General features: G+C 33.9%; 1 protein-coding gene across 1 annotated transcript in view; it reads left to right on the top strand.

The window, feature by feature from the left end:
- TRHDE (thyrotropin releasing hormone degrading enzyme) overlaps positions 1–24,519 on the top strand; it is a gene marked incomplete at its 5' end in the record, with an annotated part of 424,737 nt that overhangs the window by 246,079 nt on the left and 154,139 nt on the right. The window contains one exon of the mRNA XM_080706673.1: positions 5,077–5,214. Coding sequence (XP_080562799.1) covers positions 5,077–5,214 — 138 coding nt within the window. The remainder of the gene's footprint in view (positions 1–5,076; positions 5,215–24,519) is intronic.

Raw genomic sequence — 24,519 nt, 5'->3', positions numbered from 1 at the left:
TATTTCTGAGCATTTCCTCTCCATTATGGCAGGGGACCAAGATATCAAAGCATCGATGTCTTTGATTTTTTATTCAATACATCTCTCAGATCTAACTGTCCTTCAGCAACATCTTGCTCTAATATAATCACCATATTCCCTCCTAGTATGGTGGTCACTTCTTATCTCTTGACTCTACATACATCAAGCCATCCTGTACATCTCAGATAGGCTAATTTTCCTAATGTACTACTTTTCTTATGTCCTAATGCCTGCTCCTGTCCATTTGGTAAGATCAAACTCCTCAACTTGATAATTGAAGATTTAAACAAAGCAGCTTTTTTGCATGTTTCTTTTGCCCTTTTTTGCTTCTTTCATTCATCTGAGTAACCTCTCGTTGTTCAATATCACACTTTAATGTCACCTCCTCTGCAAAGCTTTTCTGAATTAATCACTTCATTCTCTGTGTTCCATAGCATTCATCATATAATACAGTTTGGTATTTTTTTGTCTTTCGGTTGTACTTTTTCTTCTATTGAGTTTTATGAGGTTAGAAACTAGGTCCTAGCCATTTATTTATTCCTCAAATTCAGGACAATATTTGGCATAGGGTAGAAATTTAATATGTACTTATTAAAGGAATGAGCGAATTAATGAAATAGTGGCTTTATGACACTTATTTATATTATTTGCCTTCATTTTCTGAAATGCTATGTAAAAATCCAACTGTAGTGGATTTTGAAAATATAGAAAACAAAATGAGATGTTTTATATTATTATGACTGTCCTAAAGGTGCATATACAACATTAAACGTCCACATTAAGGTGATAGAAGTTACGGTCACTGTTAACATTGAACTTGTTTTTATCAGATTTTAAAGTTCTTCATTTTGTCTTATTGTGCTGCCTTTTAAAAGTGGTAGATCCAACAGTCATGGTGACTTTAACATAAGAAGTAAAATAAAAATGAATAATTAAATATTCTCCATACATATATTATTCTATTAGTATGTGTACTCATACATGCACACGCACATACATCATACCATATCACACCACTGCCTAGAATTTTCTTTCTTCTTTCTCAATTTAATGTATTTTTGTGCTTTATGAGTACTTTCCTGCGAGACTTTTCACCTGTCTCCCCTCAAACTCTTTATTCATATAAAACTATTTCTCCACTATGCAATATCATTCTCTCCAACAATGTAGAAAGTGAATCTTTTGGTAATAAGTTAATATTACTAAACCTTAATAGTTTAATAAAATTCTCTTAACTAGAAAATCTGTTTTTCCAGAAGCATGAATCAATATATTATATATACTTTATATTCCTTTAACAAGAAAGTTTTCATCTTGAAATTTTATTTTTAAAATCACATAGCTATTTATGTTATACTACTTTAAAAAATCAAACCAAGGGTACATATATTAAATTTTAATATTGACCTATGCATATTATTGTTAAATATTAAAAATAAGATTCAAATAAATCGTAATTTTAAGTTCATTTTACATGTGATTTTATATCAGATGTTTATATGAGTTGGAGTAAGCAATCACAATTTAAAGATCTGAGTATTATTTTATCTTCAGAATGAAATAGTGTCTTTAATTAGCACTTTATAGAAATCAAAGTATTTATGGGTCAAACTGAAGTATAATTATATATCTTATAATTTTTCCACTAATTCTAATATGAGGTAGTTTTAAAATGCATTTTTAAGTTGCATGAGTAACAGAATTGTATATCTACTTAAAAGTAACAAGTAAAATTTTATTTTGTAATTACTTTATTTTTTTCTCATTATCTTAAGTCCAGGATATCTTTATGAGATCTTAATGTTGCTTTCTAGTGAACTTAAAATAAGCAATGTAAATATCAATCATTCTCACTTAAAAATTTAAATCATCAGGTTCAATTCTCTCCTTGACTTGTTTTGAGTTAGGAAATTAATTTTAGAAGAAATAACATACATGCTATGTCATATTTGATGAAGCATGCATATTATTTCTTAATTTAGGCTAAGTTTGAAATTATCTGTGGCCTCTTAGGGTCTGGGCAGCTCTCAAGGAATCAGGGCAAGGTTAGATTGAGTCACTGTTACATAATCTTTGATGGCATATAGAATATTGCTGTGAAATTCTTAGAACAACAGAGGACTGGGGACATTAGATAAATGTGCCTTAGACAAAAACTAGAATATTAGAAAATAAGCCTTGTAGAATGTGGTTGGGTGATTAATTAAATTATTAATTAAACAAAATAAATCATTCAGTGAGAAATATGAACAGAAATTTTTTTTATTCTTCCTTTCTACTTTACTTAATTTTTATAATGTGATTTTTTGGCACATTATGGTCTCATATCGTAATATAAATCATGTTGACAGTGATATACTTAACACACAGCACTTGGTTTCCTCCCCTTCATATTTCCCCCTTCCTGATACAGAGTACTGAGACTGACAATGTTATATTCACTTATGTGCAGATAATTGATGGTAATATTTCCATTAATGAATCTCAGTCTCCTCTCTCCTCTTCCCTTGGACCACCTCCCTGGCTCCACTGAGGTTTCTTCTCTATTGTCTGGAGTCCTTTTGGTATCTCAATTACTCCCTAGTTTGCAAATATTAGAGAAAGCATATGACACTTCACTATCTGTGATTGGTTAATCTTACTTAACATAATGTTCTCCAGGTGCTTCCATTTTCATGAAAATGACATAATTTTGTTCTTTATTGGGGAGTAGAATTCAATTGTATGTATTTCCCATAATTTTGTAATCTATTCAACTGTTGATGGACACCTAGGTTGTTTCTATTATTTTGCTATTGTGAATTGTGCAGCTATGAACACAGGTATGCATATATTAATGTAGTTCTCTGCTTTTGACCCCTCTGTAAAGATACTCAGTAGGGGTATAGCCAGATCATGTGGTGGATCCATTCCCAGCTTTCTGAGGCCCACACTGATCTCAATAGTAGCTGAACTAGTTTGCAATTCCACCACTGTAGAAGAGTTCCTACTTCCTTACATCCTCACCAACATTTATGGTTATTTGACTTCTTAATGATCACCATTTTGGTTGGGGCTAGATGGAATCTCAGTGTAGTTTTGATTTGCCTCTCCCTGATTGCTAATGATATTGAACTATTGGCCATTTGTATCTTTTCTTTTGTGAAGTGTCTATTCAATTCAGTTCCCTATTTCTTGATTGGATTCTTTGTTTTTTTAGTGTGAAGTCTTTTAAGTTCTTTGTATATTCTAAATATCAGTCCTTTAGCAGAAGGTTAGTTGAAAAAGATCTTACTCCATTCTGTAGGCTTTCTCTTTAAACTCTTTTTATAATTTATTTTATTAGTGCATTGTATTTATACATCTTAATGGGGTAAAACACTTGTGTAGACATAAATGCACACATCACCCAGCCAGCCCCCACCCAGTCCCCACCTCACTCCCTTTGACTTTGATATGAATAAGTACATCATGCCCTTTAAAGAGTTTTCCTCTCCCCACCTCCCATCCTGCCTTATTTGCTCCTCTATGGGATCTCCTTTTTCACCTGGAGTTCTCTTTAAACTCTTAATGTGCAGAAACTTTTTAGTTTAACATAGACCAATGGAATAGAAGACACAGAAACAAATCCACACACTTATAGCCAATTGATTTTTGACAGAAGTGCCAGACACATATATTGGAGAAAAGATATTCTCTTTAACAAATTGTATTGGGAAAACTGGTTATATCTTTGTATAAAAATGGAAATAAACAGGAGTTAACTCAAGGTGGATCAAAGACCTGGAAATTAGACCAGACTGAAGCTACTAGAGGTGGGCATAGGTTCAACACTCCAACATAGGGTACAAGTAGAAACTTTTTCAACAAGACCCTCAAAGATCAGTAAATTAAAATAATAATAAGTCAGATGGTATTAAACTAAAATGTTTCTTTAAAGTCAAATTTAAATGAACATGTACATTATATGCTCAGCTGTTTTTTTTCTCTAACATTCTACATTTCTGTTTCTTTACATCCATGATAGGTGTACTCTCAGCTTGAAATTACAACTCACTCCTAAATAACATGCTATTTATCTGCTATCTCAAAACTAGGAGGCTACAGGAGTGAATTCAGGTAGAGCAATTAAGCATAGGAGTCTTTAATCTCTCTAATGATACTCGTCAGGTCCCAACTATCCAGAGGCTGTTTAGCTCTTGTTATCTCTTGCAACTTCTTTTTCTTTCCTTCCTCCATCAATGAAGATAGGAAGGAGGCCAAGAGGACTAATAGCTACTAGAATTTTGTTAACCAAACTCAAAGTGCTTCTATAAAGCAGAGTTCCTGAAAACAGAAACAACAGAGAAGTATTTTTTCTTTAGGGTTTATTTCCAACATAGCAAATCTCCTTGTATTAGAGCAAATACTGATGTGACAACTTGTATGGAATAAAAGTCTCATGCTTTTGTCTGTTTTCACCATGTTGTGGTAATGGATTATTAATACCTTTTGATCTCCACTTCATGTACATCATTCTGAATTCACATAAATGTCCACAGGTGTTATAGTTTGATGTCAGTAGTGCCATTTGCTAAGTGTTGTGCTTTCTGAATTGCTTTCAGAAAACAGTGTGTATGATAATGAGAGGATGAGCTCTTCTAATGGGACTAGAAATAAATGATCTACATGGCAAATTGTATTATTATATTAAATTTACCTAAACAGATATTTGTGACAAGAATTAGTAAATAAATTCTGGTTTTGGAGAAGGCACAAAGACCCTTCATCTTATCATTTTCATATGTGCCCATTGTTCAAATTTGCTTCAACTACTGTTAAAATACACAGTACACTGTTGTTGTTTTTTTCTGGGCATATTGTAGTCCATTGGCTTAGTTTTATATTATGGCAAAACCAACCCCTTTTATTTTAGAGTATCATAAAGGAGGTTTATTTACTGAGTTCTCTTTAAAGTCTCACCATGTAAGACTGATGAGCATCATCAGTTAAGTGACACACACGCTGCTCATCTTGTCTCACATGTTGTCATCACCATGAATCACCTGTAATATTATCCCATCTACTGTGTTTCAGGAAAAGCAGAGGTTCCTGACAGATGTTCTGCATGAAGTGATGCTGCTTGATGGTTTGGCCAGTTCTCATCCAGTATCCCAGGAAGTGTTACGGGCAACAGATATTGACAAAGTGTTTGACTGGATTGCATATAAAAAGGTGGGAATAGATAAGAACTCAGGGTCAATTTGGACATTTCATTATTGAAGTAGCCAAACTATTTCATGAAAGTTGTATTATATTTTCAATTTCTTTCTGGAAATCAGAAATGTAATGTGAGTTAGGAAACACAGTTACTAGATTTTCTGTCATTTTATGAATTAGACCTTTGCTTTAGAAAATAGAGATTAATGTTTGCCACATAATGCACAGAAATAATTGAAGTATTAATGAATAATGTTGGAGACTCAACCTGAAATGTCTCTATAAATGGTACTATGTAAATGCATTTTTATTATTAATTATCTGGGAGTGACCTATCTAGTGAGAAATGATTTTTACTAATGCCCTTAGGTATTTATTTTGATTGGCTGATGCAAACAGATATAAACAGTGCTGTGACAAAAGTATTTTATAAGTTATATTTAAGAGATACTTGGGGGCATTAGGTAAATATGTTTGTTTCCTGGATAATACTGGTAATAAATAAAAATTTGAAGACTAGACTTTGAATAGCTAAGAAGAATTTTTGACCAATGACTTGTTATAAATTTAAGGTATAATATCCATTTTTCTATTATTACTTGGATTAGAATTTTTTCTTGTGTTTGTCCCTTAATTAATTTTAACATGAAAATGAGTATCTCAGTGATTAGAACTTACTAGTCACTAAATAGTTAAAATGCAGTTAACATCTACTGTCATCTTTAGCATAATGTCTCTAAATTTTTATAAATTACCTTTATTGAGTTGAGAATGTTTCAGTCTATTCCTACATTGCTGAGAGTCTTGATAAGAAATGGATATTGATTCAATCAAATCCTTATTTTACATCTATAAGGATGATTGTATATATTTCTTATTCTTTTAGTTTGTCAACAGTGAATTATATTGATAGATTTTTGAATGTTAGACCACCCTTGTATTGTTCAGACTAATACCACATAGTCACAAAGCATTATTGATTTAAAACACCTTTAGGGTTTTTTAATATCTGTGTTTATGAGGAGAATTGTTATGTATTTTTCTTTCACATTTTTAATTTCTATGATGCTTACATCATAGAATGGAAGCGTATAATCTCTTTCTCACTTTTCTGGGAGATTAGCATAAATTTGTATGTCATTTTAAAATTTTGTAGCACTTACCAGTATAGAAACATAGACATATAGTTTCTTCATGAAAGGGATGCAAACTAATAATTTAATTTTATGAAGATATATTTGGTCTTTCAGATTATTAATTTATTCTTAAATGAGTTTTCATTTTTTATGTTTCAAAGATTTGACTCGTTTAATTAAAATTGCTTATATTATTGACAGAAATTTCACATGATATATTCTATTGTTAAGCCTTATAGCTATAGAATCTCGAATGTTATAACCTCTTCACTGCCTAGGGAAGCCTCAAAAGTTTAATATACTGAAGTTTCATTGTTTTTCATTTACATATACTTCATATTTTCCCATTATTTCTTTTAAAAACTTACTTTGTGATATATTCAGTGCATTATTTAGTTTCCAAATATTTGAATATTTTTCAGAAAAGTTTTTATTATTCATTTCTTAATTCTATTGTGGTCAGTGAATATACTCTGTATGACTTGACTCTTCTTAGACTGCTTAAGGGTGTTCTATGGCCCAGCAATTGACATCTTTGGTAAAGGTTCTGTATGTAGTTCAGATAAAATGGAAAAACAAACAAGCAAACAAACAACAACTATGTATTCTACTGATATATGCTGGAGTGTTTTATAAATGTCAATTAGGCCAAGTTGGTTGATAGAGTTGTTTTAGTCTTCTGTTGCCTTATTGATTTTCTTTCTATGTGTTCATCATGCTTTGTTGATGAGCATTCATTGTTTGGATTTTTCCTCTACATTGTACCCAATCAAACATCTAAAGATATAGAGAAAAATAGTGGCTCATTTGCCTGCTGATGTAGCTAAAATGTAATCTTCAAATGTGAATGTGGACAAATGAAAACCCGACATTATTCTGAAATCTCAAGGACTTCATATTAGTAGTCTTAGTATGAAGTCTTGACGTGCACTCAGTGTCTTAGTGTAGTTCCCCAAGTCAGTTTCACTTAGACTTTTCCTAGTAGAAAGCTAGTATGTGGATAATAGGCAATAACATAGTTACTTTGTAGATGGAAGGCATAAACTGTGTCACTCTTCGATCCATGAGATGTAATATAGGTGATTGTGAAGCCATGAATAATAGTGGTCGAAATTTATTGAATGCTCACTCTGTGACAGACACTGTGACAAAATTCTTAAAAATCATCTTATTAAGTCTCATTTTCATGATTTTTATTTTATTTTTCTGAGGATTGAATCAAGGTGCATTCTATCTTTGAGTTACACCCCCCCCCATTTTTTAAAATTTAAAAACAGTGTCCCACTAAATTTTTAAGGGTTTTGCTAAGTTTCTGAGGCCAGCCTTGAATCTACGATCTTCCCCACAGCCTTCTAAGTACTGGGATTATAGGTGTGCACTACCACATCTGGCTATGATTTCATTTCAAAGATAATCGCATTGAGTCATGGTCTCAATCTATGGGTATGTTTCCTAAAAAAATCTAATTTCAGAGCCACCATTCTTCATCTCTACTCTATTTGATCAACTAGTTTATCTGTCACATTTTTTTCCAAAATCACTTGATAAGCCTCCATTTATTTTCTAGTCCCCATGTACTAAGTTCTAGGGATATGCTTCTAAGGAATAAAGGAGTGGCAGAATATAAATAAAAAGTGCAGTAATGTTTAAATATTAACCAACAGTATTCCACATTAAAACCTAGCAAACCACTGTAAGCAATAAAAATAAATTTGTCAACTGAACGACAAATCTGGGTGTAGTATTAACTTTAGGAATAGTTGAGTCAGGTATATTTACAATTTCATCACATAGTCTTCCTTTCATCAATTTCGTGGCTCTCTTTGTCACTATCTTACTTAATTCTAGATTTTTAGATAGGTGACTTCAAACTAGTTTAGGCTAATAGAATCCTCAATCTTGTGATCCCAGTGAGTTTAGAAAAAAAGTAAACGGTTACCTTTCCAACAGAATCTATATCTGTTTCCCCAAAGGGCTGTGGTTTGTTTCAATTAGGAAATAGATTAGTACTGGCCAATCTATATGTGTATGAGGATGGAGAATTCTGGCTGGTCACCATGGGTCATGAGCTCATCCTCTGCAGAGGGAGAAACAGACAGGAAAACCATTCTGTAGAGGAGGCTCTAAAAATGAATGCAATGATGATTAAATATAAAGGCAAAAAGTTCAACATATTTATGGGAAAGCAAGGGTTTAGGGTCACAGACAGCCTGGGAGGATAAGCTAGTTTTGAAGCTTTTCCTGCTAGACTGAGGAGTTTGCATTTTACCTGGGAGGTCAAGAAAAACTAAAGAAGAATTTAAAACAAAGGAGTAAAATAGTTAAGGTTACATCCTAGAAAGAATAGTCCCATAAATAGAGATGAAATTAATATGGTAGATCTGGAAAATGCCAAAAAGATTGGAGACTGGAACTGTAAAATGTAGAACATATTTTTTTAAATAATAATGTATGTAGCAATTAATAAAAACTACTTGTTACTTTTGTACTCTCCTCCCCTAAGATCTGTTACTAGTCAACATTAACCTCAGCCAAGAGTCAGCCCCTCATTGCATCTGTGTTCCGCTAGCTTATTATCTCTTGTAATTATTCCCTTAATAATTATCCTAATTATTTCCACTTCTGTTTTATTATTCCTTCTGAACAGTAATTTCATTAGACTTTAAATAACTTTTTATAGAGAAGTATATAACAGGGGAATGGAAGTTTGTAAAGAAATAAAGGCCATGTACCAAACAGATAATGATATTTGTGAATTTGTTTTTTTTAAATTGGTGATTGTAATCATAGAATCAAGCATCTTTGAAAAATACTGAGTGATATTCCTTATGAAAAGTTCCCAGGAATATCTAAAAAATCTTAAAAGTACATATATAGTTTTAGAATGGAAAGAAAAAAAAAATCTGAGAACTCCTCTACTAAAAAAAAGATGGAAATGGTAAAATAACAGGTGTGTTTTCCATTTGAATAGTTGATTAGAAATTAGGATGCTTTTATTCTAAAAGTGTAATAGAAACAAGAAAATACTGTCCATAGACAGGAAAGGTGGAAAAAGATGGATTGAGGCAGTCTCTTTGTTCTAAAAGCATGCAAGGAAATAAGAATCAATGACCCAATGACCTGGATGATGCAAGTGAGTGAATGCTCATTAAATTTACATATGATGCCGAGGTGGAGAGCATCTACAGGCTTCAAGAGAGGAGCAGATTTCAAAATGACTTCAGCATTTTAGAGAGGATGCTCTGAAAACAAGAACACTTTCCAGCAATTCTGCTATCAAGGTTGGTATAGTTTGAAGACCAAATCTTATATAGTTTGTTTGAAGGCATTGTTATATAGAGTAAAAGGAAATAATTGGCAAGTAGAGAAAAATCCATAAGGAACACGGTGAACACGCATATTTTAAAAAGGTGATGGTGGTAGAATTCAGCTGCAGTGTTCTGCCAATATATCCCATCCCTTAAGCCTGAAAATCTTTGCATTGCAAATAGAAGTAAATAGGGGAATTTCTATCATCCTTAGGAAAAAGGCCAATCATCTGTTTGCATCCGTCATTCTCTCTGATACCAGGTTTTCTATGCATAGTATCATTATCCAGGTCATGGCTAATATACAGAGAGAACAGATAATAATTCTGTACATAGGACACGTTATTTCTGCTGAAAAGATATTATGCCTTCCTTAAAATATGAACCTGAAGCTGGGAATGGTGGCACACACTTGTAACCCTAGCATTTAGGAGGCTGAGACAGGAGGATCACAGTTCACAGATAGCCTTAGCTACTTAGTGAAGCCCTTTGCAACTCAGTAAGACCCTGTTTCAAAATAAAGAATAAAAAATAGGGCTGGGGGTATAGCTCAAAGGTATAATGCCTCTGGGTTCCATCTCTAGTACTTAAAAAAAAAACCTGATACTGACACAAAACAAAAACACATTAAATTAAATAGTAAGTGTGCTAAACATAGAGATAAATATAAATTATACATATATACATATATATATATAACTTAATGAGCAATTTCTATGTATAAGGCATCTTGTGACATGCTTTACATGTGTTACCCTCTTACTCTTATCAGAGAACTTAAAATTTGGACATCTTTTAACCAATTTTATTTATGGGGATATTTTACCTATGGAGACTTAGGTAGTTAAATGATTGCCACAGGGTCAGATGTCTAGCAAGTAGACAAGATTGGATATAATATCAAATTTGTCAAAGTCCACATTCTGGGTTCTTATCTACAGAGTCTTTGCCAAATATATCTCAAGGCAAGTTCTGAAATGACTGATCTCAGTGGATGGCAACTCCAGTTGCTCAGGCTACCCTCGATCCTCTCATCTCTTGGTCAGAATCTTGTCTCTGCTATCAAAATTATCCCAGAACATGACCTCTTTTACCACCATCACTATTGTTACCCAGGCCCGAACCACCAATTATTTCTGCTGGAATGTCCTAACAGTTATCTCTGCCTCTAATCCTGTTTCCATACAGTTTACTATTAATGAGGCATGCAGAATGATTTATACATACATATATATATATACATATATATATGTTTATTGATGCACTGTAATTTACATCATAATGAGGTTTGCAGTGATAGAAGCATACATGCGCATAGCACTTGGTATGTTTCTGTCTAGATCACATCCCACTTCCTCCTCCTGCCCATATATATTATTGAGATTGGTACTGATAACTCTGTATAGGTACATAGTATTATTTGAACCATCTCCTTCATCAAGTCAGAGTAATCTTTTTAAAACCTAAGTCAGATTTGTGTTGTGCCTTTCCCAGAAACTCTATAATGACTTTTAACCAAGTTAAATACATACATACATACATACATACATACACACATGCATACATACATACATACAAAAAAAGACATCTTTATAGTGACCCACAGCTCTCCTTGACTTCCTCTTATTCCAGAGTCCCATAGATCTTGGATACTTAATCTATCCTTTACTTCCATGAATTCTATTACATTTCCTTGTCAGATAATTATTACAATTATCTAGAAATTATCTACAATTATCTAGAAATGTAATTCTATTACATTTCCTTGTCTATTACATTTCCTTGTCTGCTCCACCAGTCCCTTTGTTCTTTTCTTTTTCCTGAACTTTGAACTCCCTTTCACAGTAGAGCCTTTGGACTGGCTACTCCTTTGATATAGAATGATATCACTCCAACAACGGTACGAGTATAACTTGTGCTCCTGACACCTTTGCTTATATGTCATCATCTTAAAGAGTCTTCCCCCCAGTGACAAGTAAATGTTCACCCTTTTCCTCACTCATTTCCTTTACTCTGGCCCACTTATTGTTCTGTTCCATGGCACTGACCACCTTCTAATGTATTAGAGAGGGATCCATGTCTGGTGTTTCATCAGCGTATTTTCAGTGCCTATTATATTACTAGTATATAGGAGGCACTCAATGAGTATTTTTTTAACTGAATTGAAGCAAATGTCAGGAAAATATAAGAATGAACACAACATTATGGTACTTCAGAGAGAAAGAGCCCATCTATTTATAGAAGTTAGGGAAAAGAGTTGGCACTTGAGACAGCATTAGGAATTTCACTGTAATTGCATGTGGATTCCAGAGGCGGAAGGAGGACTGTGTTGTCCAGCCATTCTGTTTTGCAGTGTGTTGACCCCCTGCCTTAGGCCTCCTGGGACCTTCTTCTGTCAGCTCAGATATTCTGCTTTATCTTCATTCTGCTGAGTCAGGTACAGTTGGCTCCTGTTCTGCAAGTCTTTCCGGCAACTCTTCTTAACAAGTCCGTCCTCTCAGTCTTTGCTTTCTGTACCAATAGTCAATTATATCCATATGATCAAAAGAGTGGATTTGACTACTGTTTCATTTTCTTTGACACATTTGTACATACTTTACTGTATCTGATATATACATATTGATTATAGCACTTATGATCATTTCTAAAAAGCAGTTGCACTTTTAGTCAGGTATATGATAGAAATAAGAATCAATGACAGTAGCAACTGTTCTTTGTGGGTGTATTTTGCCACCGGGCATCTACTTATTAACTTCTTTAACCTCCAGTCCCTAGAAGGTATGTGTTATTATCTTAAATTTACATAAGAGTAACAGAGACCCAGAGAATTTAATGATGTGTTCAGGCTCCTTGGTGTCAGAGCTGGGCTCCACATCTCCTTGCTTCTAACTCATCCTCTTTTCACTACTACAGGATATTTGCCTATTATGGCATTGTTTCAATAAGAAATGTGACCTGGCTTACAGTCTTCTGACATATGCTAAATAAGGGATTTCCACGAATAAAAGGACAGCAGTATTTTAAATTAATAATGTTTTGGCATGCAAATAAACATATAAAGATTAGAAAATCTGATAAATAATAATCACTGGTTAGGATCATCTCATTGAAAAGAATGTGAGAAAGCTTAAAAGACAGAAATATTAAGCAGAGAGAGGCAGAAGAAGGGAAGAAGAACAAAAGATTGATTTAGAAACATTTGGAGATAAATCCTGTCAGAAAAGGATAAAAGATTTACATATGTCTACCCCGGAGAATAGAGGGATAAGAAGTGACTTAATAATTGGCTCTAATATCTAAATGATCATTATAGAATCCTGCTCACCACTTCTCTGTCAACATCAAGGTCAAAGTAAGATGAATGGCTTTAAATTACAGGATTTTTCAGTTAATATTAGAACTTCTTGACATAAAAGGCAATTAAAGATTTCCATACGAACAATCTGAGATTATGGAATCTTCATCCTTTGACACAATTTAAAAATGAAATAGAATAATAGGGTCCCAAATTAGCAAGCTAAATTGGAGGACTATTCCAAAAATTATTCTTGAAACTTCATGGGACATGATAGTCAATAATATAAAATTCAGGGTTTATTAGAGAGTAAGCTGGTATTCATATATTTATGTTTGTTGTGTTAAATTTGTCTTTTTGCTATAAATGTTGAATGGTCAAAGACATAGACTACTGGCTACTTGGGTAAAATAGAAAATTTTAAAGATAATCTCATCTCTTTTTGAGGGAACTATTGATAATCTGTGAAAAATCATCAAAAGAATTTATGCATAGAATATATTTTAGTGACTATTACCAGTGAGTATTGCCTTTACCTTTGGACTTATGTGATCAGTATATTGGATCAAAGATAATTTTAAGACACCATGTTAAAAATTATCTTTTTCCTATTGCAAAGAAGATGTACATGGTATTCAGGCATGGTGGTGCATGCTTGTACTTCCAGTACCTAGGAGACTGAGACAGGAGGCTCTCACAGGTTTGAAGCTACCCTCAGCTTCTTAGTAAGGCTCTCAGCAACTTAGTGAGTCCCTGTTTCCAAATAAAATATGAAAAATAGGTCATGAGTGTAGCCCATAGGTAGAAAGCCCCTGGGTTCCATCTCCAGTAAAACACACACACACACACACACACACACACACACACACACACACACACAAAATGTACATGGTAGGAGGGGCTAATTTTATTGACTTTTAGTGATAAATGCCTTTACCACTTACTGTAAATTATTAATTTGTGCATTTTGCTGATAAAGACAAGTTTTCTTTTGCATGTGTTTGATTCAAGATGTTTGAATGGCTTCTTATGTTTTTACACAAACCTTAGTAGTAAATACTAAAAACAGCTTGTTTTCTTTATTTTTAGACACTTGTATCTCTGCATTTTCCTCTTTGATTTAGCATTTACATGATGAAACCAAAATAAAAAGTTTGTATTTAATGAAAATAGCATGTTACTTGATAGTAGAATGAATTAATGCAATTTGAAGGATTCTTGCTATCTTCTCCTGCTCTTTTTGTATCACCTGGTTTTGTTGTTAATGGTTTTGTGGTTACTTAATGCTTTTGAATTCCTTTGTTGCACAGTTTATTTCTGTTTCACTTGCCAGAATGCCAAAGGGATAGTATTGGTTTGACTGTATTCTTCTTCTTTTTCCGGTTCTACATTTGTGAAAGCCAGAGTAGGGAATCGCACTATATAAGAAGTTTAAAGGCCAGAGATGTGTAACTCTTAGCCAGCAGAACTTGACTGTGTGAGCTTTCTCTTCTGCAGCTTTCTAAAACATTTTCATAGTTAAGGCTCTTTAGTGTTATCCTTTGAAGAAAGCACAATTCTAATGACTTTGGCAATGGCTCACCTATGCTAGATTTCATTAATAGTTATAACTAAGAATAGAAATTATCATTTCAATTAGTATAATTGAAAATATACAAATAATATTTCATTCATTTATATGCTGTTGCCACCCTGCCCTTATATGTGACTCTTACTCTATTCAGCTGGGAGAAGGCTGTGGTGCATCTTGGGAGAAATGGGCTAAAGTTAATAATACAAAGCCATTCAGTACAAAGGCTGCATAGATTGAAAATAATTTGATGCAGAATATTCAGATAATAAATAACTATTAAAGATTAACGGTAAAATGAATTATGAGTCAGACAATAAAAAATTCCCCAACACAGACTTAGAAAAGGGGATGTAATTCTTTGAATAGGGTTTCTGAAATGATGGGATTCTATACCAAGAAAAAAGACAGGGATAAATTAAGATAAATATGCAAGGCAACTGGAATTAAGGGTCAACATATTAATAAATGGGAAGAATAAAGAAGGAAAAGGAAACCAGAGATAAAGCTTATTTTACTAATAAAATATTTGGAGAAAATTCAGGATAAAGATATTCATAATATAAGTTGCTTATGTGCTTTTAACAATAAAATAAATTGGAAGGAGTTGAACTGAATTGAATTTTTCTATAGAATAATTGTGAAATAGGCTGTGTTTTAGCATATGATGGATGACTTTAATCAGCATAATTACATACACACTTTTAATCATCCTCACATGGTATACTGATATAATTCTCTATAAACATCTTTAAAGCCTTATGTAGTTGCCAGTATAATATATACAGTTCAAAAGGGATAATTTCCTTCCAGATTGGTTCATAGCTAGTGGTACTTTATGATGATCCATAGATTATTTATTTTTAACAATTATATTTATGAAGTATTGAAGAAATAACTTTTTTTTGTTAATCAAGGACATGCCTCAGAGTTTTGCTTCAAATAGGTTAACCTTTATTACCACATAAGGTAGATACAATTGTAGTCACATCACTACAACAACAAAAATCCCTCTTGTTTAGCCTAAGTAGCCGTTTTGAAGGTAAATGTGCTGTTTCTTTTAAAATTATGAGAATGTTTCTTAAACACACTTCTATGGATATTTACGTAGATTCTTTCAAGGGAGTCTGAGGGTCATTTGATCACCTACTGAGAAAATGATCAAGAGACTACGTGTTTTCTGCATCCATTATCACTCATCCTATTACAGATTGCCTGGTAGTTCTGAAATCAAGTTATTGGTATTTCTGCATTTGAAAATAGAATATCACTCATCTTTTTTGAATTGTCTTATATGAGTATTAGAAGGCTTGAATGAGATTTCATATAAAATGTTCTTACCTTTAAGAAATAGAGGTATTAAAAAAAAAAGTACCCAATCTTTGTCTTAAGGGCATTTTCTCCACAAAGGAGAATTTTCAGTGTTTCTCACAGATAGGAAAAGAAGACATAGCTGAGGTGAGCAGTTTAATGGGAGGCCTCTCATAAAGCCAGGACCTTAAAAAAGCTGCACCTAACCACATAGATGAACCAGAAATAAACCCACCTTCATCCTTAGGAAACCGTAAAGAAACTGCCTGTTCCAAACTTTGGCAGCAAGTGAAGAGGGAAAGAAAATTTCACCTGAAAATTTCCAACTACAGGCAACCTTTGACTGGCATTGGCTCTCAAGTGAAAACTGCTTTGGTGCACAGTAAACCTCAAAACAGGATTTAATTTAATATGGTTGTCCTGGACTAGAGGTACAGCAGATACCAGCCACAATTTAAAGAAATTTTTTTCTAGAAAAAAACCACCTTCATATCACATCTCACAGGACTTTCACAGATGTTTCCAAAGGAAAAAGAGCTGTTTACTATTAAAAATCAGCATTCAACACAAGAAAACAAGTTTCTAGTAAGATGCTACTGCGGAAACAATTGAGAGGAAAATCCATTGTACATATGATTAAGTTATTGGATGTACTATAAGTAGAACATAAAATAACATAGTAATAAGTTGAAGAAATTAAGTTTCAAGATATATGCAATATGTAATTAGATTTAAAGAACAGCTAATTAGAATTTTTAGAAAATAAAATGTAAAAATTGCATTTAAAAGTACAGTGAATATAATTAATAGGCTAATCACAGATTAAAAAGAGCTAAAGATACCATGGTGGACTGGAAGACAGAACCAGAACTACTATGCAGAGTGCAGGACAGGAAGATAGATAAAAACTATAAAAGAAATATGAAGACAGAGGAGATGGAGTGAGAATGGGCAGTGTATGGATTAAAATTTTAAGTTTGCATAAGAAATTTTAATCAAATACTATTAGCATCAGAGATTAAAGATTTTTTTTCCCTGAAACTGTGGCATTATTCTGAGAAACAAAGCTCTGAGTTTGATCTAAGACTTTATTTCAAAACAATGAATTTTTCCTATTGAGCCCCATTTATCACCTGTTTCATTACCACTTAAAAAGCTTAAACAAGTTAAAACAATGATATTATTTTAAAAGTTATATTTTTCATGCCAGGCGTAACCCGAGCATTTGGGAGGCAGAGACAGGGGGATCCTGGTTGGCAGACCCTTATCTACTTAGTGAGGCTTTTTGCAACTCAATGAGACTCTGTTTCAAAACAAAGAATAGAAAATAGGGCTGAGGATGTAGCTTGGTTGTAGGATGCCCCTGGGTTCCATCGCTAGTACTGCAAAAAATTATATTTTTCATATTAAATTATTACTAACTGAGTGTTCACTGCTCATAGAATTTTACTGTGCAACATTCCATTTAAGCATTACATCAAGCTAAAGTCTGAGCTAATTAGATTTCTTGGCTCAAGCTCATAGCTCATGAGTAGCAGAATAAAGATTTTAATGCCACCAACCTGAATCTACATGCTGGCCTCTTGTGTGATTGCCTAGTTACATAGTCAAATCCGTGTTGACTTTCATAGTAGAAAAGATTAAATATTTATTCAAATAATTTTACCTTTCATCTGACCATTTATGTCTTCTCTCTTTTGCAATAATCTTCGGATAATATTTTCGCCTTAGTAAACCAGTTCTTGAAGAGTATCTAAATCAGATGTTTTAGTTTTCTTTTTCTTTCTCATCAATTTCTATTTTATCCTATAGTGATTTCCCTGGCATATCATTCTTGGAATATAAGCCAATAACCTAAGAATCCTCAGAAAATACTTTTCTAAGACAGTTTTGGAGCCTTGAGTAGAAGTGTGTATTGGCTAGAGTGCAGCTGTGCAGGTCTTAGTGAGTCTGGGTAGGTTTCTACAAGGAGGAATACATCCAAGAGCAAACTTGCTTCTGCAGTTTCACTGTGTGAAGCCTCTCTGGTGTAATTTTATAAGAGGATGCAGTTATCTCCATGATATAAAAATATCTGAGCCAAATGAAACAGTTTTTGGTATTGATCCCCTCGGTGAGGACCAAAAGGCCAAGAAAAACAATGACCAGGGGATGGAATATCTGCATTCTGCTTACATACTCCTGAAACTGTTTTCTAGCCCTACACTTTTAAGATGGTGTATGCAAACACTGGTTACCACATCAGTACCCATCTCAGTAGGAAACTTACGACTAAATGGGAGTGGTTAGAACTATTGTAGTAGTCATTTCCATTAAGAGTACAATATGTAAGAGTTTTGAGTGCTACCTAGTGCCTGAAAATGTTTCTTCCTGTTTGAAATGAATGTGATGGTATTGTTGGGGATAAGCTATCATGTTTAGTGTATTTATGTCTAAAATAAAAATTCAGTTATAAATTACCTAATACTATGTACCAGACACTTTTGTATAGTCCATTACATTAATAAAGTTGTCAAATTCAAATATACTTACAACAATAACTCCTTCCCTCCCTACTTTACAGATGGGCAAATTGAGGCCATTAGTCCACATCACTAAATTAGTAAATGACACAGTTAGGATTTGAATATTGCCATTCCACTTTTGATCTTAGTCAACTACACTGACTGGCTATTCTTTGATTTTTTTATATGTTTAGAGAGCATATTACACATAAAACATGAAGAAATGCTCAATTTGTTTTCTACTAGAGCACTTATATTTTGTGATTATTTGGATATATCAGTCTAATTAGCCTTTTTAAAATCAGAGCTTCTGAAATATCCTAGATATCGCTTAGTGTGGTGACTTATAGACAGTGAGAAAATATAATTACTTACAGTGGTTAATTCTGCTCTCCAAGCATCAGACACTTTAAGGTAATGGTGCAAATTTAATTTCTCATTGCTTCAAATTCTTAAGAGCATTGAATTTTGAGAAGATTTTTTTGCCTTTTATCTTAAACATTTAGCAAGAAAAAGAAGTAAGTATGGCCCTATTCTAGTAAGTCAAGTTATGCTTTATTAAATGCTTATATTGCTTTTTAAGAGTTATTTAGTTTGAACTATTTACATCCTTCCTGAAAAATAATGCAGAGTAAGAATTTCTTTTGCTTATCCTGAATCAAGTGTTCCTTCCTATTTCTTATGTCTTGTAATTCCTTTGCCAATGCTGATGGAGAAACTAGGAATGTTCAGAGCATACCCCTCACCTCTGAGATGAAGGTCACAGAAAGTGATGTGCGCACCTACCTCTCAGCATCCCTTGATGCCTTTGTTGGACAGCCTACAGCCTGATGGACCATTGATCTGCCACTTTATGACATTTTTTGTTGCTAATTCCACTCTTGTTTACTTTGAGCTAAATCTTTCACTATTTTCTACTTCTGCTTGAGAAAACAGTTTTATAGCTTTGAGACCAGCAGTTTTTAATCACTTCATTTTAATGCCTCTTTTCAGTGACCTGTTGCAGGCTGAAGCCAGGAGGTTGCTAGTAGAAAATATGAGAAACTTACTCTGAGTGAACTACAATTCTTACTGTCCCTCAAAAAAAAGGACATAAGGATACCTTACTTTTTCCATTTTACATTTATTTCACATTAAATCACTAGAAAGTTAAGTTGACTTTTGATTGTTTTAAAGTGAAAGTATCATCACATATCAGGGTGGTTTACTTCTTCTATAATTATTTTTTATTTTTTAGTTTTTAATTGGTACACTATAGCTTCACATCATAATGGGGATCATATTGAAAATGGCATACATTCACACAGTACTTGATGCTCTCATCCCCTGGCTTTCCCTTCCCCCCTCCCAACATTGAATATCCAGGTTGACCATTCTACATTCACATGTATACACATATTCAAATATAGCTCCTCCATTAATAAACCTCAGCCTTCTTCCTCTCTTACCCTTCCTTTCTAGCTTTGATGAGGTTTCCCCTCCATTATCTGGAGTCCCTCTGGTATCCCTAATACTGCCTAGTTTGGGCATATGTCCCCTCTCTTTTTGTGCTTGGCTAAGCACTCTTAACATAATGTTCTCCAGTCCTTTACATCTTCTTGCAGATGACATGATTTTGTTTTTATTTATTGCTGAGTAGAGTTTCATTATATATATTTCCCATAATTTTGCAATCCATTTATCTGTTGATGGAGACTTAGGTTGGTTTCATATTTTGGCTATTATGAATTGTGATGCTATGAACATGGGTATGCATATGTTACTATAGTTCTTTGATTTCAACCAACTCCTTTGGAAAGATACCCAGGAGTGGTATAGCCAGATCATATGGTGGATACATTCCCAGTTTTTTAAGGAATCTCCACACTGATCTCCATAGTGGCTGAACTAGTTTTCACTCCCACCAACAGTGTAAAAGAGTTCCTCTTTCCCCACATCCTCACCAGCATTTGTTGTTATTTGACTTCTTTATGCTTGCCACTTTGATTGGGGTTAGATGGAATCTCAGTGTAGTTTTGATTTGCATCTCTCTGATGGAACAGAATAGTTGATACAGAAAATAACACACATACTTATAGTCAATTGATCTTTGACAAAGGGGCCAAACTCATATGCTGGAGAAAAGACAGCCTTTTTAATAGATGGGGCTGAGAGAACTGGCTATTCATTTGTAGAAAGATGGAACTAAATCCTTACCTCTTGGATGTGAGGGCGATCTGGCTGCAACATCTGTCACCCCATTGATCTCCAGGGTTGATTCAGCTGATCTGGCTGGCTAGGTGGGTGTCCCCTTCCTCCCTCACCACTCCATGTACATCCCTCCCTCCTGAAGCTGTGCACTCCGTCAAAGAGGAGAACCTTCCCTGAATAAAGGAGGACCAGTCTTTGGTCAAGGGTATATGAGTAGCTGTGTTCCCTTGCTAGAACCTTCAAACAAGCTCTCAAGGTCCATTTGTAGGGGAACATAGTGTAGTCAAGCTTCCAAGACTCCAGACACATCCAAATGAGGTGCCACATGTGGCAGTCTGCCTTTCTTATAATAAAATAATAAATAAATAAATAAATAAATAAATAAATAAATTCTTACCTCTCACCATGCACAGGAATCAACTTGAGATGGATCAAAGACTTGGAAATTAGATCAGAGACTATGAAGCTATTAGAGGAGGGCATATGCTCAACACTACAATATAGGCACAGGTAGTAACTTTCTCAACAAGATCTTCAAAGTACAGGAAATTAAAACAAGAACTAACAAGTGGGATGGTATCAAACTAAAAAGTTTCTTCTCATCAATGGAAATCATCAAGAACCAGAGAGGAAGCCTAGAGAATGGAAGAAGACCTTTATCAACCACCACTCTGATAAAGGGCTAATATTCAGAATATACAAAGAGCTCAAAAGACTCTACAGTATAAAAACAAATAATCCAATCAAGAAATGGGCAACTGTATTGAATAGGCACTTCACAAAAGAAGAGATACAAATAGCCAATAGATACATGAAAATAATATTCAACATCATTAGCCAATCTAGAATTCTGGTAGTAGCAATAATCAATGTTTCTTGCATTGGTTGATGGTAAAAGAAAGATGGAGAAAAGGTAGAGGTAAAACTTTGGTGCTAACACAAAAAGCCAAAATTTAGAGAAGCAATAACAGAACCTATGATGCAGAGGTTTGCTATAAGAATGCAAAATGCTTCCTTATAGATTCCAAGGAGAAAGATAATTATTTTTACATGTGTATCTTGGGAAGTTTTATCCATAGAGGTGATGATTCTCAAAGGGTGATTTGTGGAATATCAGTACCATAATATTTTAAAATATTTCCTTACCCTACCATATGACCCAGCCATACCACTACTCGATAGCTTTCCAAAGAAATTAAAGTTATAAAACTATGATGATGCAGGTATATTAATATTATAGCAGCACAATTTACAACAGTCAGTTATGGAATCAACCTGGATGTCCATGGACAAATGAATGGATAATGAAGACATGGTTTATAAACAAAATGGTATTTTACTTGGCCATAACGAAGAACAAAATTATGTCATTTGGAGGAAAATGATTGAAACTAGGGAATATAATAATAAGTGAGATAAACTTACTCTGAAAGTCAGGGCTTTTATGTTTTCTCTCATATGTGGACACTAGAACAAAAATAAGAAGCAAAAGTAATCAGTCAAATAAGCAGAGAAAACAGCAGAGTAATGGAAGGAGATTTGGGGAGGGAGGTATGAGAGAAAAAATCTTGAGGAAGAGGACAGTTAAAATAAGTGATATGCCGGGCGTGGTGGCGCATGCTTGTAATCCCTGTGCTTGGGAGGCTGAGACAGGAGGATTGCGCAGGTTAGAAGCCAGCCGTGCGCGCTGGCTTAGGAGACCCTGTTTCCAAATAAAAATGTAAAAATAGGTGTGGGAGTGTAGCCCAGAGGTAGAAGGGCTTCCAGGAACCCCAGTACCACCAATAAATAAATAAATAAATAAATAAATAAATAAATAAATAAATAAATAAAATAAGTGATACAAGAAGGTTTTACTGTGAATCTCACTAACACATATGTGGAGAGAGGAAAGAGCAGCAGTCATGGTGAGGCAATATACAGAGGTAAATACACCAAGGGCGGTGGGCATGTATGTTTGTAATTGCTTTAAATCTCACTGTGATGCTTAATTATATCGTACCAATAAAAGTGTTAAAATATTTTGTTTCTTTATAACTCTGATATTGAAAATTCAGATTTCATTGATCTAGCTTGATGGCATCACTCAAAATTCTATTTTAAATGAAAGGATTAAACAGTGAATGCCTAATGTGGGGTTACTCCAGTAAGGCTATATTTGCTTGTCCGAATATAAATACTTGGGCTGGTTCTTTCTGCTTTTATAGTCCACCACTGTCAAAGTGTTTGTCTCACAACACATGTCTTGCTGCTTTAGTTCCCTGGATGATGTAGCTTTTGAGTTTTAGAAGTCTCTAGAGACAGAGTACATTTGTGCTTTGCAGCACTGAAAACATTTCAAAAGCTGGAGGTGAAAGCTGTTCGTTTCTTTTACAAGTGTGGTTAGTGATGAACATTTCTGCCATTGACTGACTTTAGATATCATCTAATTTGCTCTGCATTATACTCCACAGCTCAAAAGCATCCAAACTGGGTGTGATACATTTTTTCTGGAGGAAATACAAGGAAAGAAATAATCCATGTATTAATAAAATACTTGGAGAGGCTAATTTATTTTCTTGAGAATGGTTTAAGGTGATTTGATGAAACTTTAATCTTGGCTTTTCATTCTCTCTGTAAACTTGCCCTGAAGTCAGAATAGCAGAAAGGGAGATATAGAAAACCTTACTCAAGCAATTATTTCCCTTATCTTGCAAATATCAGTACTGTGAAATAATTTCCGTAGCATTCAAAGAAGCAATCATATCATGTATGCATAAATGCCACAATGAAGATTAAAAAGTGTCATTCAGTCATCAAACCCATGCCCTAGATAATGCTTTTCTTCTTTGCTTCTCCAATTATAGGTGGGTGATAAAATGGAGTGTAAATGCGATGGGTCCATTTCCTATGCGGATTAATTGCAATGTTTGAAACATTACTTAGGCTGGTAATACCCATTTTTATTATGGATCCAGTAGGATGGTAAATTCAGTTTTATAGCAAAATGGAGTTGGGAAGCGTGGCTTTATTCAATATTGTTCTTGAACTCGGTGATGGTCCATCTGTGTAAATAATCTCATCAACCTCTTGTGTGAGCCCATCCTTGAAAAGTTCCTCCTATGGATACTTAATGAAAAAATATACTATGCTTTTGTCCTTGTCAGTGGTGTCAGAACATATGAGATATTCAGCACAATTGCTAAATAAAGCTTCTGTGCACAAGGAAGCCCAGAGACATTTTGTCTGAATCAGTAAGCAGCTCTTGCATCCTGGTTTTCACAGAAAAAAAAGACAGTTCTGAGCACATATGAAGGACATAGTTATTTATGGTTATGTCTAGTGCATCTTGTTCATGTGAAAAGCATGCCTACAATTTTAGAGAACTGACCTCCAATTCTCAATTCATCTTGACTTGAATTTCCTTAATTTTCCATGGAGTCTTCTAATACTTGTACCCAGTGATGCATTTATCCATCTAAGAAAAAAATTATGGTATGACATATTTGATTTTGAAATAGACAAGCTATAGATGTTTATTCAAATTACCTCACAGACACAATGTACTGTATATACTTCATTTTAATGCCACTTAGAAAAAAAGAAGTCACTTTAATGTTTTCATATTTTAGGAAAAAAGTTTTGAACATCTGGAATTTCCAATTAAAATAGTAATAAAATGACTTCCCCCTTTAACATGCACATTATTTTGAAGTTGAAAAATATTCTAACCTTATGTCAAAACTCAGTTGTTTTAATATTTTCCTAAGGTTGTGCATTTCTAAAAACACTCTTTCAAGTCTGAAATATGACGCAGTATAATGAACTATTTCAATACAAGGTTGATTAGCCATAAAATAAAAGATTCTATTTGGTATACCTTGAGATGATATCATTGAAGTTTAGACTTGATTTTTTGCCTTTTTATAACCACATGGAAACTTAAGATGTGCTACTAGATGTGTGTGTGTGTGTGTGTGTGTGTGTGTGTGTGTGTGTGTGCATGTTCACAGACAGTGAGAGAGTG

This window comes from Muscardinus avellanarius, assembly GCF_963383645.1.
Source record: "Muscardinus avellanarius genome assembly, chromosome: 11".
Taxonomy (NCBI): Eukaryota; Metazoa; Chordata; class Mammalia; order Rodentia; family Gliridae; genus Muscardinus; species Muscardinus avellanarius.
The sequence above is the reverse complement of the archived record's forward strand: the minus strand, read 5'-3'. Positions and strand labels throughout refer to the sequence as shown.